Raw genomic sequence first — 15,124 nt, forward strand, 5'->3', positions numbered from 1 at the left:
AGAATTTGCACATTTGTTTGTGAATATTTAGGGTCTTGTCACTTTCAATTTGTGGCAAATTAATGGGTGTGTAGGAAACTCTAGGTGGTTCAGTTCTGTAATTCACTATACGTGGACATAATAGCGTGAATAAAATTTGGAATGTGGTTTTAGTAATTAGATTCTGCATAACAATCTTCAGTTTAAATACTGGATTAAATTTTCCGGTTCTGTTACAAAATTTCCCATGCTGTTGGATGCCACAATTTTGTTTCTACTTATGTAGGCTGTCATCTTTTTTGTCTGTGCCATGTTAGAAAAAGGAAAGCTCTCTTGTGACCTCAAAAAATCAGATTTTGTAGCATAGGCTACAAAAACTACAATATTTTACAATAGCTTCTTAAAAATGCCATAAATAAGATGCGTTCTTGACAAATACCTTGCACACAGAGGAGTCTTTGAGACTGGTCTGGATTCCTCATCTTTTCCTGGGTGTGTTATGTCTTACATCCCGTAATGAGCTGTGTGTTTGGATTGTATGCTTTGACATTTTAAGCATGTAACTTGTTTCAGATGGTGCTTGCTGTTTATAACTGGAACTGTTATGGAGATTTTGTGATTAATGCTGGTATCCTTGGATGTCCAAACTTCCCCCTCTTTGCTCCCCCTCCCCTGCCCAGTCTGGGTAACGTAGGACAACTGGTAATGTGTTCCCCTTTAAAATGAGGCTCTATCCCATTCCTATCTGGTTTTGTTGGGTTTTTTTTTGTTTGTTTGTTTTGGCTGGGAGAGATACCTCCTATCTTCTGCAGGCAGCGCGCAGCATATGCCCATCCAGTGCATTAATTGCCCGATAACCGTGTTTGCCTTAATCATCCGCTCTACATCCCGCTTCCCAGTCCCCTCCCCGATGGGCTTATCCGTAAAGAGCTTGATTGGCAAGTGTGACTGACGAGATGGGATGGGCAGTCTGCCCCGCGTCCTGCAGGCAATTAGCATCTCTCTTCCCTCTCATCTCCTCCTAGGAATAGTGAGGCCGTTTTAATCTGTGCATCAGTCTGCTCTCTGGATTTTACAATGCCTCTCCTTCGGGGAGTGGGAAAGCTGCTTTCTGCTGCTGGATTTTATGCGATGCCGAGCATAAAAACGTCAAACAAATGTGCTGCTGTTTGTTCTGTTGTGTGTACTTACAGAGCCAACAGATTTCTCAACTGGAGCTGTTTCTGTGGCTGTATTATAGGTGGGGAAGCAGTGTGTGCTGGTGGGCTGGCCCATTCAAGGCACACAGGAAATATGTAGCAGCACTGGGAATTTAACACAGTTTTGCTTGCCCATTGTATAAGAATACCTATTGTTGTCCAGTCGATAAAAACAGTTGCAAGCTATCTAAGCAGCTTTCCTGCATGAGAAATAGGGAGTAGATTCTGGGATGAGATGTTTAGTAGGTCAGTTTTCCACATGGTTGATGCAGCTCTCCATCTGTGGCTGTTTTATCTGTGCCTTATTACCGGAGAGCTTTAGGGGAAGACATGACACGGGATCGTACAGTGCTTCTCACAGAGCTTTTCACTTGTAGGTATCTAGAGCAAATCAAGTATAGGTTCACTGCATTTGGAAATCATCAAAGAGCTGTTGGCTGGCCGAGGTGAAATACATCGGCTGCCCTTAGACCAAGGGCATATTATATATGCCAAGCAGTTAGATTTCTGTATTCTAAACTGCAGACACAGGTGGATGCTGCTGCCCAGAGAGGAATGGACGGGCAGTGCTAAATGTTGTCAGGCCTCTTCCGCAGCGAGTGGTTTGAGGGAGGTCTGCCATGTGTTGTTCCTGCAGAACAATAGGAATTAGAGGCTTCTGCTCAGCACTGATGCTTACACTGATAATGTTTACTACACTGATGATGTTTACTAGGAGATGGTGGGTCTGCAGGGAATGAGTGATATATAGCAATTAAAGTACGGCTTCTTAAGCTTACAGAAAGTAAAGCTTAAAAAAAAAAAGTCTTGAAGTACTTGTATGCTGAACTGTTCCTTTGAAAAACTTCATTTTTTGCTGAGAAAATCAAATTTTTTTTCCTGATTGGTTTAACACCACTGAAAAGCATGCATTGATTCCTCAGGCCAAGATCAGAAAATAGACAATACAGAAATATCTCCATCAGTCCTTACGTCTCCTGTGGTTTTAGGGTATGAGAAATTCTTGTGTTCACTGTCCCCCCCCCCCCCCCCCAGATATTGCTGGTCAAAGCCCCATTCCTGCAAGTCGCTTTGTACAGTTGTAAGATGCTGCTGGATCAAGAAAGTAATAAAATCAGGGTTCAAGGACCTAGTTTAAGAAAGGATAGCAAACTGTGATTACTGCCACTTGAGAGAAATAGGCATGCAGTGAATCGCTCCCTTAAATGTGCGCGAGTGTGTGTGCCTTGCTATGCTGGAGGCACATGGCATTCTGGCTTTATCAAATATGTTCCTCGGTGGCTCTGTTCTAGGATCACACTTCTGCTAATGTTTTCTCACACTCTTTTTCTTTCCTTTATTCAGATCGGAAGCCAAAAAGACTAAAGTTAAAAAGAAGACCAACAATCCCCATTTTGATGAAGTGTTTTATTTTGAGGTTGGTATTTCAAAGGAACGGGTGATAAGCTGAAATACTACACTGTAGATAGTTGGCACGGCATCCTGTTCCATGGTGTGCCAGCTGTCTTCTTTGAAGGCTGTTTGAAAGCACAGCACAGGGGAAAGAAGTATCCAGGATCAGACTGGCTGCCTGCTGAGGCAGCACTGTGTTGCTTCAGCCCAGGTGCTCTGAAGGAGAAGCTTGAAGGTGGGCACTTCTCCTGAGCAGCAGGCTTTGCACTTGATCAAAACTCAGCCCAGATGAGTTTTGAAAAAGGACAGTTAAGAATGGGATTTTAAAAAGACGTGTGTATATATGTACGCTTTTTTAGCCTGTGGTTTTGTAGCTGTTCCGCCCTTCTTCCCCAGACAATGGGAGGAAGGTTATCTCATGGGAATGCAGTAGAGGAAAAGTGTATTTAAAACTGGATGTTTCAGCTGTCTACCAGTCTGCTGCAATACCAGTGGGTGAAACCTCTAAGCTTTATTTAACACAGAATATTTTCAACGAGTCCAGTTAAGACAAAGTATAACTCATAAAAGTGCTCATTTTGGTTCTTTTGGCAAAAGTAGCAGTAATTGTGGTGTGTCCGTATGTGTATGTGCATGTGTTTATAATTTGCAATTTTTCATTCTGTCTGCAAAGTATGTGTATCTTTCTCTTTTATTTTCCTCTTGGACATTTTAGGCTTGGTCTATGCTGAACTGTTCTATTTTGATAGATACCTCAAAAACATATCTGGCATAACTGAGAGAAAAGCCAGAACAGGACAATGCAGCTGGCATATCACTGGGAAGCCCTTTTTGTTCATGTGTCTTGCATCATCCATGGTACATCCTCATCAGAAGTTGTTGCTGGCACAGGAAGGACACCTAGGGATGTGATCTCTAGAGCCACTTCAGGGACACAGGCACCCGTGTCAGAAAGGAGATGTGAGGAGAGCGTGCTGCTGCGTCATGCAGATCTGAAGTACAGGCATCCTTCTTGCAGTGCCAGTCAGGGGTCTTACTGCTGTCATCCTCCTTGCTCTACAGACTGCTGTGACAGTTGTACCAACCGATCCGAAATCTGTCATACCAGCAGCAGTGTGCTCTTGTTGCTGTGACATTTAGGTTTGAGGAACAGATACTCAAGTTCTTTGTTGGCAGGGGCGCTTTCTCACCGCCCATCTGGGTGGAAGCCCTGAAGGTTGGCCAGGGAAGCTATCTCAGGTAATCTTTCCTCTGGTAATCCATCAAATCTCTTCCTAGGGTGTAAGTTCACTGCAGCCTTACCTTTGGCTAGCGGTGAGCCTTCATGCCTGACTGCGTGCAGCTACGGAGGTGCTGCACTGGCGTGGGTGGGGTGGGAGGGATCCCACGGCACTGAGTACTGAAACCCACCGTGCTGGCTGTGCTCAGGATTTCAGCCTGTCACCTTGCCCAGAGCTGCAACCTTTGGCAGTGACATGGGAGTGATGTTCTGTGTAGATAAACCAGAACGGGCTTCTTCATTCTTAATGTAGGCAGTTGTGGAGGTGTCTGACAGCGAGAGCTTTTTAATGAGCCTAATTGAGGAATTCAGCGTGTCTACCACAAAGCTTCACCTGTCTGATTCCTCTGCCTTCTGTACGCTGCAGGAGCAGTGAACATTTGGTGTTTAAACACTGAACTTGGCAGGTGGTGCCAGACAGGGAGAGGAAGGAGAGAAACAGAAAGCACCTTCCAAGTGGAGTTGTGGAAGGGGGCGGGTGGCTTGCTTAGCTTGACTTTATCCTAAGAGCCAGGTTGCATGCAAGTATTGTTCTTCTAAGTTTGAGTAAAAGGCTTTCTGTATGGGTAAGAACAGAGCTTGAGCAGTATCCGAATCAGCCAGAATAATCCTACCCCCAGTGCAGACAGAGCCATCATAAATTTGTCATTTTGAGTAGTTAGTACATACCAGGCTCCATGTCTCCAAGGGACAAGGTTCAGCAGCACTGCTACGACTGGGAAATGCGTTCACTAACGAGATGTGGGCAGGCCTGTAGCTAACCCGACTCCTGTGGAGCTGCACAGATTTGGGCTGTTGACAGACATGTCATTTACTGCTTCCAAACAGCTTCATCAGCTTTCCTGCAGTCTGCTAGCGCAGCAATTGGCCAGGGCTCCAAGAAAGAAGAGAAATCTGTAAAAGTCAGTGAAGAGATGCTTTCCTTTCTACAACAAAGTCACGTAGGTTTAAGTTGCTAAATGGAAAATAGCCTATCATCGGTTTGAGAAATCTAAGGGCTTATTTAAAGGGTGCTACGAGCGAAACTTGCACCTGATGGTTTGGAGCCGTTTTCACCACCACTCCAGCTGCAGCACGGTGAAGGGGCTCGGAGCTACAGGAAAATCTCCCTCTTACGGGAACCGAGTAAGGTACTGCTGGGGACCTGTCTGCAAACCTGCATGTGCTGGGAAAAAAAAAAGGGCAACTGATAAAGAGCTTGTCAGCTTTGCCTAAAGACAGGGACTGACATGGCAGAGTTTTACACCCTTTCTTGTAAAATGGTACAGGGCAGCTTGCTGGGCACTGTGGGCTGACAGTTCCCTAATACGTAATTCCATCCTTGGAACTGATGGACCTCATAGAGCTATCTTTCCAGCATTTAGATTAATCTGCACACTGAGCAGTCACACAAGCGAACAGACAGACCTTGTGCATACAGGCTCCAGCAAAACTTCTCAGAAAAGTGTTTCACTTATGGCACAGCCCTTTTGAGTACACTTATGCTGTGACTTTTTATAACAACTCATGTCTTACAGGTAATAAAAACTGAAGTTTACTTCCCTATTCAGAACTACACCATCAGCTTCACAATGGTAAAAGAAAAGTAAATCATTTTCAATTAAGTAGGATGATTTCTTGAAGCCACAGTGAAGATGGTTGCAATAGCAGGGTGAGAAAATTTGTGCTGAGCTGCTGAAGTTGTATGATTTATTTAAATTAACCTGATGTTAGCCTCACAGGTGCGTTTGATTCAATTATAGGCTAGAGCATTTGGTCTCCAATGCTGCTAATCACCTGGAAAATGGAGCCAGTGGTCACACACACAAGACTGTTACGTGTCACATGCTGAAGATTCTTTGGTTTCTCTCTTTCTGTGCACCTACATCTTTGCCTCCCTTGTTTGTACCATCCTCATCTGATGTACAGTACAAAACCAAGTAGTCAAATTTACAATAAAAGCAAGTTTTTGTGAGTGGGAAGCATTAAGCCACAAGAGTATTTAAACCTACAATAAAGTTGAGCTTCTGTGTGCAACCAGGAGCTGAACCCACACATCATACGCACTTGCGTTTGATCAGTTCCTGCTGTGGTTTCAGCTGGGTGGGGTGGCCTTGTTCTCAAGTTTCTGACACACTCTGAAAAAATACAAATATCAAAGTCTTTTTTTTTTTAATCTTGCTAGAAAAGAAATTTTAAGAAATGTTTGTACAAAAGCTTTCTTTTGCTAATGCTCTACACTTGCAGCTATCTTCCCATTATTTTCTACCTATGTTAAACTCAGAGTGCTGTAGTAATATTAAAGAAATCCTTTCTCTGATAAATAAAGTGTGGTGTATGTAGTTATTCTTGGATATGGTTGTTACTGCTTCTGTATAGTGAGGAGTCTGTTCAGTCAACAGGTTTGTTGCCATGCGTGAATGTTTTCAGAACCAGGACTGAAGACACTGTTGATAGTAGATGACAGCAGGCTTCCAGAGCTTTGTATAAGTAACTCAGAAATGCTTTTGTATCAGTTCAATTTGTTAAAGATTCCTCTTTTTTATTAGGTTACAAGACCCAGTAGCTACAACAAGAAATCCCATTTTGATATTGAAGATGTTGATGAAGTTGACAAAATGGAGATTAGGTGAGAACATTTTCCACTAACGATTTTGTCTTCCAAAGCTGTGCACCTTTGTACTCTTTTGCACTCTTTTGCACTCTTCTTTCAAAATGATGAGCATGGTTTCAACATTGATAACTCATGAGGAATCTTCCATGACTGTGTCTGTTCATTTACCTGCATGGTCCTGTAGATCATATCTGAATTTGTGACAGTTCTGCTGTGGGGGAGTTGGTCATTACTTTCCTTGGTATCCTGTGTGTGTGTGTATGCTAAGGTGCATTTGCCATTAAGCTCAGATTTTTCTGTCTGGGTTCCCCTTCCCTCCCTCCCTCAGTTTCCCAAGAGAGCCCAGGAGCTCTGTGATGCTCTCAGTTGAAGGATCTGGTTTTTTTTTCATTGCTTAATTTTGGTAACCCAGATAAGGTCCTCCTTCCCTGAAAGGAAACTCTTGAGTTCAGAGTTTCCCTGGGCCTGAGGCAGTTTCCCTTCTCTTTTCCCCGCCAGAGGAAGGCAGGGGAAGGCAGAATGGCAGTGTTCTTGTGAGGCTAGGTATGACCCATTGCACAGGAAAGAAGCAGCTCTGATTTCAAAACCAACACAACCCCTTGACTTACTACTGTCTTAAAACTTGCTGAGGCCTGTCAACAATGTCTGTGGGAATGGGTGAATAGAAAGAGTGGGGAGGAATCAATAGGGGGTGCAAAGCTTTGAGATACCACGTGTGGGGTACCATCACAGACTTGGAACTTAGAGATTTAGGCCGTCTGGTGATGGGGATGCACAGTAGGTGAAAACTGCTGTATCCACATCAAGTGACGTGGTATTTCCCCTCTCCTGTACTCTCTAGGATTTGGAGGAAGAAGGGTTGAGGAAGAACAGTGGCCTCCCTTCCGCCCCTTTCTCCCCAGGTGTCCCTGCTGGAGAGGCAGGGAGGGCTTCTCTCTCTAAATAGTCCCTAGGGCCTTCAGAAACAGGGCTGGCAGTAAGCACAAGAGGGGAGACGAGGCAGGAAGAACAATACTTATTCCAAACAGGGAAGATGCATTTATGGTAATGATGGAGGAGGGCTGCCATATTACCCTCTGCTTTGACACTCGGCTGCTGGTTCATGTAGCCTGTTACTGTGGTACCACAGCACTGCATGAGGCTTGTAAATTAGTAGTTGGGAAAAGATTAAGCACGTAAATAATAAATGAAAGTAGATAAAGAGTTAGTTTTCGTCAGGCAAACTCTTTTGGGTTTGTCCCATACAGGACAGAGTGTTTTTGTTTCCATCTCGGGCCCCCCTCCCGCCCCCCCCTCACTTCCTTCGGCCCGTTCAGTCAGAGTTGGGTTGCCCCCGTGCCCTCTGGCTGGATCGCACAATTAATGGGTTCGGGGGTTTGTTTTCTTTTTCCCTCCTGAGAAAATACCATTCCACAGGGTACAGAGGAGGCTCAGTCTCTCATGGTTTTTCTCTACAGCTATGAAAGTTGCTCTTTTCTGAGTGGGTGTAGGAAGTTGCAGGCAGGGCATATCAACACTAAAGGACCAGATGTTCTGGTGAAATTCATTGTTTCTCCTCCCCCTCTCTGTTGTTCTTTTTTTCTTTCTGTGACTAGAGCCTGACCATTTCAGAATAACACTTGCCATGCTTTTGCCTTTTAAAAAGCTTGGGAAACAGTAATCTGTTAGATGCTGGGGTTGGTGTATAATATTTTTTTTAATGCTGCTTATTCTTTTTGCTCCAAGCACCCAAAACAATAATGTCAGAATTTGCATGCCTGCTTTGCTTATTGTGTAGTGTGAGATCTACCTTGAGTTCTTAGTTCCTCTCCTGCAGAGCCTTTATACTGTGGGCTTGTTTTTTTTAAGGTTGTTGTGGTGGTTTTTTTTGTTTTTGTTTTTTGTTTTTTTTTCTGTAACTGAAGTTGCTGTACTGATACCGCCTTTGGAAGTGTGTGAGGCTGTGTGTGTTTGAAAGTGTCATTGCTAGTGTGCATCTTGAAAAAATTTGGATAAACTAGAAACCAGGAGCCTGTAAATACTTGGTAAATGCTAAGTCTGACTCTGTGTAAATCAGCTTCTAAAGATTCCATCCCCTCCTGAGTCTGCATCTGAGCCATTTGAATTAGTTAGTAAGATAGTAATGAACCTGATACGGAGAAAGAGGAGAGAAGGTAGAGTTCTCGGAGATTTTTCCTTGTGGGGAATTGTTGCCCTGCAGAAATACTCTCAAAATATCAGAGTTTGAAGAACTTAAACCAGTAGACCTGCAGTGTGAGCTGTTGGTATGTCGAGCATATGAAACTTGATGCATGAGACACTGTTGAGAGATACAGGGCTCAGGGGATTTGGAAGTGACGTCCTCTGCACTTGCATAAGGTAAGGTAAACCTTTAGCAGGACTATCAAGCCTCATTCCTTGACAAGCCTACTGTGACTTGCTGGAGACTAGGAAGGTGGTGTAAATATGTCCATAATTAGATGACTTTGCACCTTACCCAAATTACAGTTACAGTTCTCCTAAAAGTCTCAGTTATTCAAAAACCTGTATATTTTCTGCATATAGCTTTTTTTCCCCAAGCTTAAGGCACATTTTTAGTTGAGCTTGTTTTAAAATGAAAGTGCCTCTCAAAGGAAACCTTAAAATATGTACAGAAGCATCTGTCCTAGAGTTTGAAATCCTTACTCTGAGGTGGGTATTGCAGCATTTATCCACAAAGGCCAAGTTAGATGCCAGTACTTCTACTCCAAATCTCAGTGCAGTTGTTTTACATCCTAGTGTTAAAGAGCACATGAAAGGGAAGGAAGTGTCATCTAGTCAGCCATACCAGAACTTCCATGTGTGAGGGACAAAGTGCTGGAAATTGCGTAGGTTTCAGACAATGCACACGTTATAGGGTGGTAAAGTTTCTGAGTATCTGTACAGAACTACCTTAGGTGCAACAGATTGGTAAGCTTGACAAGTGATTCTTCCCAGAAGCTAGAGGAGGGGAAGGACTGTGAGGAAATTCAGCCTCAGTCTGTAATGCTGCTGCTTATGCTGCTGATAAATCCAAACAAGGCTGAGACTAGAAGTGTGGAGTCCTTAAATGTCTGTGCAGTTTTTTCCTCTGGTCTTCATTTTATCTGTATTTTTCATTATCTGGGATATCCAGAGAGCCCCTGGATCTTTATCAGTATCGATATTTGGAAACAATACAAATGAGGAAAAGGTAGTCTAGGTGATTTTTGGTGCTGTTTAATGGAGGTGAATTGCAAGACTCCAGAGATCCAAGGTTGTCTCTTGACTGCTGGGAAACCCATATAGTACCGTTTTAGAACTTTATAACTCATGGGCTTGAGGGGGAGGGGGGGGAATTGAAAACCAATTTCTGTCTATCTATGTATTTATTTATGAGGAATTTCCTAAAATTATGTTTTTGTTATAGAGTTGATCTTTGGAATGCCAGTAACTTGAAGTTTGGAGACGAGTTTCTAGGAGAACTGAGGCTTCCTTTGAAATTTCTCCGACAGTCTAGCTCTTATGAAGCATGGTACTTGACATTTTTCTTTTGGAGTGTATAAGTAGAAACATATGTCTTCTGTGAAGTCTTTGAATAATTACTGCTATGTGATAAAGTTTAAACGGATTTAATTTGTATCTAATTTTTTTTTTGTAAGCAAGCCAGAATAATCCTAGCAAATGTAAGAACAAGAAGTTGTGATGATATGATTAGAGATTTCAGTCTGCCTCTCTGTTGTGTGTGGGAGTTCTAATACTTTGACTCTATGATATTGTTTACTGCAGTTCAGGAGCAATGGTATAATTTTATGAATATGTGATTTTTTTATATATCATACATAAATCTTAATGATCAGAACTTTCCATGTTGCAGTTGGTGCAAAATAGACTGGCAAACATGATTAAAAAAATCTGAGTCAGAACTCTCAAGAAATGTGATAGGTATATAAAGGTTGTGTGTATCTTTAGCTTTTCTATATGTTCATGTATGTATAGCCTGAGATAATTTTGTGTTTTAGCACAAACCTTGTCTTTTTTTTTTTTTGCATATCAGGTATTTCCTGCAGCCCAGAGATAATGGAAACAAGTCTTTGAAACCTGATGACCTTGGTTCCTTAAGGTTAAATGTGGTTTACACTGAGGACCATGTTTTTTCCTCAGACTATTACAGTCCACTTAGAGATCTCCTGCTAAAATCTGCAGATGTTGAGGTAATTTGCTTGCACTGCTGGTTGTTTATCTATGGATCATCCTCACAGGGGTCTCCCTGAACACTGGTCACAATCTTGTTGGCACCATAGGTGTGTAACTAGCAGAATATTCATCATCTTCCTTCTTCCATGCGAGAGTCTTGTTAAGCTCTGCATATCCTTCATACTTGTTTTCTGTCCTTGCAGAAAAGATCTTTATCTGCCTACAGTATGGTGGGTGAAGGCACACCCAGGAACACCAGTGGTTTTAAAAAGCAGCATATTCTCTGTGGCTTTCTAATTTTACATAGGAAAATGCAAAGTAAACTAAAGTTTGATCAATTGGTTTTCCTTTACTAGAGAGGAACAGGTTTACTTGTACAATTTAAAAACAAAACAAAATGACAAAAACAAAACAACCCCAAACCAAGAACTAACCCTGAAATGTGAGAGGGATGGACCACATCTGCCATTGTGTATAGTTTTAGCAGTTGTTTTGGATTTGGGGTTGTTTGTTTGTTTCAGTACAAGAACTGGGTTCTGTTCTTACTGGGACTTGAAAATGAGAAGGTTTAGAGTTCTTCCTCTTCGGTTGCTTCCCTGGCAACAGTCACATTCAGTGAAAAGTTGGCTATTAAAAATGAGGGAAAAATACTGTAGTGCAATAGTTTTTAAATTGCTGCCCTCTTGTGATCAAACCTTAAAGCCAACAAAAACCGGGATGTGAGGCCCAACCGTGTTATGTACAGGCATGTTTAAGTAACTGGCTGCTGCAACTGTTATGTGGGGTTATGTACTAAGGAGCTAAGGGGAAGAGAAGGGAATTATGCTTGTGCTATAATGATCTCTCAAAGGTTTTATTTCTTTCCACTGGTTCAGCCTGTTTCAGCATCAGCTGCACACATTTTGGGTGAAGTTTGCAGAGAAAAACAGGAAGCAGCCATACCTCTTGTCAGGCTTTTCTTACACTATGGCAGAATTGTGCCTTTCATAAGTGCCATTGCGAACGCTGAAGTGAAGAGAACTCAGTAAGTACCACTGAACCACTTGCTATTAACACACCTGCTCTGTGTTGGCTAGCGTTAGGATCTTCCACTCAGTTTCTGGAATTATATGCAATTTCAAAAGAAACTGTTGGAGTTGCTCCTGTTCTTCCCAGCTGGTGTCAGAGTTTTTTACAGAAGCTCTGAAAATCTGTTGAGCTTGGTTTGAGGAGGAATTCCCATCGTGTTTTGCAAGGTCTACTTGCAAAACTGTTTTAAGGTCTGAGAGCAGGGATTTTGTGTGTTCTCTGTCTTGATTGTTTGATGATAATTTTAAAATCCTACGTTATCTTCAACTGTTCATATGAAATCATTTCAGCTTTATAGTGTGCTAATAAGCCATCTAGTGCTGAGTAGAAGTGTTTGCTGCATTTGTTCAAAACAAAAGGCAAGTTTCTTCCTAGACATGAATATTTAAGGCAAGCTGTGTGACTAATCTTTCCAATTAGAGGTCTGAGGAACGAAGATGGGATTGGATTTGACAGTGGATGGCAGAAAACAGAATCTTTCATCAATTTTTATAAGTCCCTTGTTTGACTTACTGGTGTGCTGACAGTTTAGCAATGTAAGATATAGTATTTCCACCAAGCAGGTCCTAAAGAACATACGTTGCAACAAGCCTTGTGCCTACTTAACCATGCTCTTGACTGACAATAGCAGAGATGATTGGGAACCAAGGGGAATGGCAGATATTAACTCTAAAGTAACAGTTCCTCGGTACCAAATAAAGTCTTTGTATGGGTTGGCTTTTTTCAGTGTCTTAGAGTGTTTTTCCTCATGTAGGCAGGTGTATTTTTCTATGCTGAAGGTTGGCAGAAACAGCTTGGTTGATGCAGTATGAGGAAATTTGCTGCTCTGTAGTCAGTCACATTCCTGTGATAAGACAGCAAATACGTTGTGTGTTTTCAAGACTTTCAGGTATTTGTAACAGGCAGGGAGCTTACTTCTTTATTTAAAAAATAAATAAAATCCAGCAAAGTAATTCATCCTGTAATGTATGAGTTCATATCCAAGTTTGATCTGCTGTCCGTAGGCACAGTTTTTGATCATGCAGGTGCAGATGATAGTGTTGATTACATACATGTCTGCATAACTGAAATTGATATGCAAGGAATTGCATGTGCAAAATTAATTGAATATGTAATTTTCAATTGCATTCTCAAAATGCAAGTAATACTTAAAAAAAAGCGCATGTGTCAGTGCAAATAGGTAATCTTAACGATTTGCAGTAGCCATGTCTAGTACAAGAAGAAATCTGTGGAGGAGGGTCGTTCAGGAAAATATGAAAGTCTGCAGAGCATCAGCTATCCGTGCAGTTCGTTGTGCAGAATTGGGATCTGAACTATGTTTGACGGTATTATCACAGAACAGTGCTGGAAGCCAGAAAGGATGGCTATGTCATTGGAGCTGGTGTTCTCATCTCTCTTCCAGTTTAAACATACATATTTTGTAGGAGGTCACTTGTAATGTGCAGTGTTGTTGCAAGATTCGAATCACCCCCTCCTTTCCTCACTGAAATTAATGCTGTTCAGTAGCGTGTGAAAGCAGGTGCAGCTTCCCTCACTGGTATTGTAAACCCTTTTGATTTGAGCCTGCATTGTTGCCATGTGTTCGGATGGTGCACTGAGGCTTCTACACACTATTCTAATACAAAAAAGATGATCTTCAGTCCCTCAGGACTTAATATGACTGCTGCTTTTCTGTTACAACCTGGGAGTGCACTAAATGCTACATGACTGCATTTACTGACAGGCTGGTGTTGAAAGGAATTTTTGTTTGTGTGTTGAAAACATATTTCCATCACCTTTCACTGCTTCTATTTCTGCATGTTAGCAGTTTATTACAAAGAGACTAAATTACAGAAAATTGTTCACTTCCAGAGATCCAAACACCATTTTCAGAGGAAACTCATTAACTTCCAAGTGCATTGATGAGACAATGAAACTGGCAGGGATGCATTATCTGCAAGTTACACTAAAGCCAATTATAGATGAGGTAAGAGCAGTTTAGACTGTTTATTTGACTTGAAATGTCACTGCAAAAGGCCTTCAGGGAGCAAGTACTGTTTATTCCTTCTCGTTTTAAGGTGACTTGTAGGAATAACACTTACAAGCCTGTTTCTACATTAAAATCTTGTGTTAGTTTAGCCAAAGCTGAGTCACCCAGTTCAGCAACAGTTGCATTGTATTAAAGTTAATGAATTTAGACACATGGAACCTTTCAAATTATTCCATTTCATAAAATCTAGTGTGTATTGTTTCTGAGAAGTTAATAAACTAATAACTTAGATGAACAAATAGTATTTCTATAGCAGAAAGCTGCTGGGAAGCTCTAAGTAATACATTTCATCTAGTGGCTTTAAATGAATAAAATTATTCTTAGATAATTGTGTATGTGATGTATGTGTTGTGGAAATGGTTTATTATCTGTCCGGTCCAGAACGGTGGGTGTGGGGTTCTTCGTGCAGTAATTGAGCAATACTTTCAGACCACAGACTTCCTTTAAATGATTTGACAATTTCTTCAGCTGTTGTTTTACTGTTTCATTTAAAAAAAGCAAAACAAAAAGAATGTTTTTGAAGAATATAGATATACTTTCAAAGTTGGCTCTTTTGGCAAAATAGGACTTTTCTTGAACAGTCTTGCCTGAGAGTGTCTGATCAATTCTTCATCTTAGTTGAAAGAAAAGGTAGAATAAATTTGTGATACTTTTTGGAAAAAGAAAAATGAAGATCACTTGTAATTTACCTTTGATGCTTTGTCCAGAAAAAAGTACAAATTATACTGTTGGCTTTTTATCTGAAAATTAGATGAGGCATTTTACAAAACTTTTCCAGCTTGAAGGCAAACTAATATATTAATTGCTCGATATATTTTTTTTTCTAGATCTGCCAGGTACATAAACCTTGTGAAATTGATCCCGTGAAATTAAAAGATGGTGAAAACTTGGAAAATAACAGGGTATGCATTAGATTTTGAAGACAGGATCTCTGTTTACACTGTCTTGTGTAGCTTAGGTCTTCAGACATTTAATGTTGCAAATAAATCTGTCATTTATTAGAATACATTGGAAGCTTTCTTAACATCAAAAATTGTGTGTAATTATTTTATGTCAGTTTTGCATTATGCTATAAATACAGTATCTGTCAAATGTTACATTCCCTGCCTCCCTGAAAGATTAAGGCATGATGACAAATGGCCAAATATTCAGTGTTAACGTTGGGAGCAAGGATAACTTAGCCTGTGGCTTCAGTGATGTCATAGAAAACAGGGCTGTGAAAAGAAATAATATGTCATGCAACCACATCACTCGATGTTTTTGATAGGGATAACATTTTTACTCTTAAATATGTGCATTTATTGTAGAGAGTATCACTGAGCGTGAGATTGTTTTGCAAGTATATGATGTTGGAAGTGAGAATCTCTTAATGATGCCATTATGAATAAAACCAGGGATAATACTGCTTTCCA

At 41.2% G+C, this 15,124-nt stretch overlaps 1 protein-coding gene across 4 annotated transcripts in view; it reads left to right on the forward strand.

Annotated features, from left to right (window-relative positions):
- Positions 1-15,124, forward strand: part of RASA3 (RAS p21 protein activator 3) — a 164,741-nt gene that overhangs the window by 133,225 nt on the left and 16,392 nt on the right. For all 4 annotated transcript variants that reach the window (XM_083801771.1, XM_083801770.1, XM_083801769.1 and 1 more), the window contains 7 exons: positions 2,523-2,595; positions 6,378-6,457; positions 9,849-9,953; positions 10,476-10,632; positions 11,491-11,639; positions 13,535-13,649; positions 14,540-14,614. In XM_083801771.1, the coding sequence (XP_083657897.1) occupies positions 2,523-2,595; positions 6,378-6,457; positions 9,849-9,953; positions 10,476-10,632; positions 11,491-11,639; positions 13,535-13,649; positions 14,540-14,614 (754 nt within the window). The remainder of the gene's footprint in view (positions 1-2,522; positions 2,596-6,377; positions 6,458-9,848; positions 9,954-10,475; positions 10,633-11,490; positions 11,640-13,534; positions 13,650-14,539; positions 14,615-15,124) is intronic.

Source organism: Anser anser (genome assembly GCF_964211835.1).
Source record: "Anser anser genome assembly, chromosome: 1".
Taxonomy (NCBI): Eukaryota; Metazoa; Chordata; class Aves; order Anseriformes; family Anatidae; genus Anser; species Anser anser.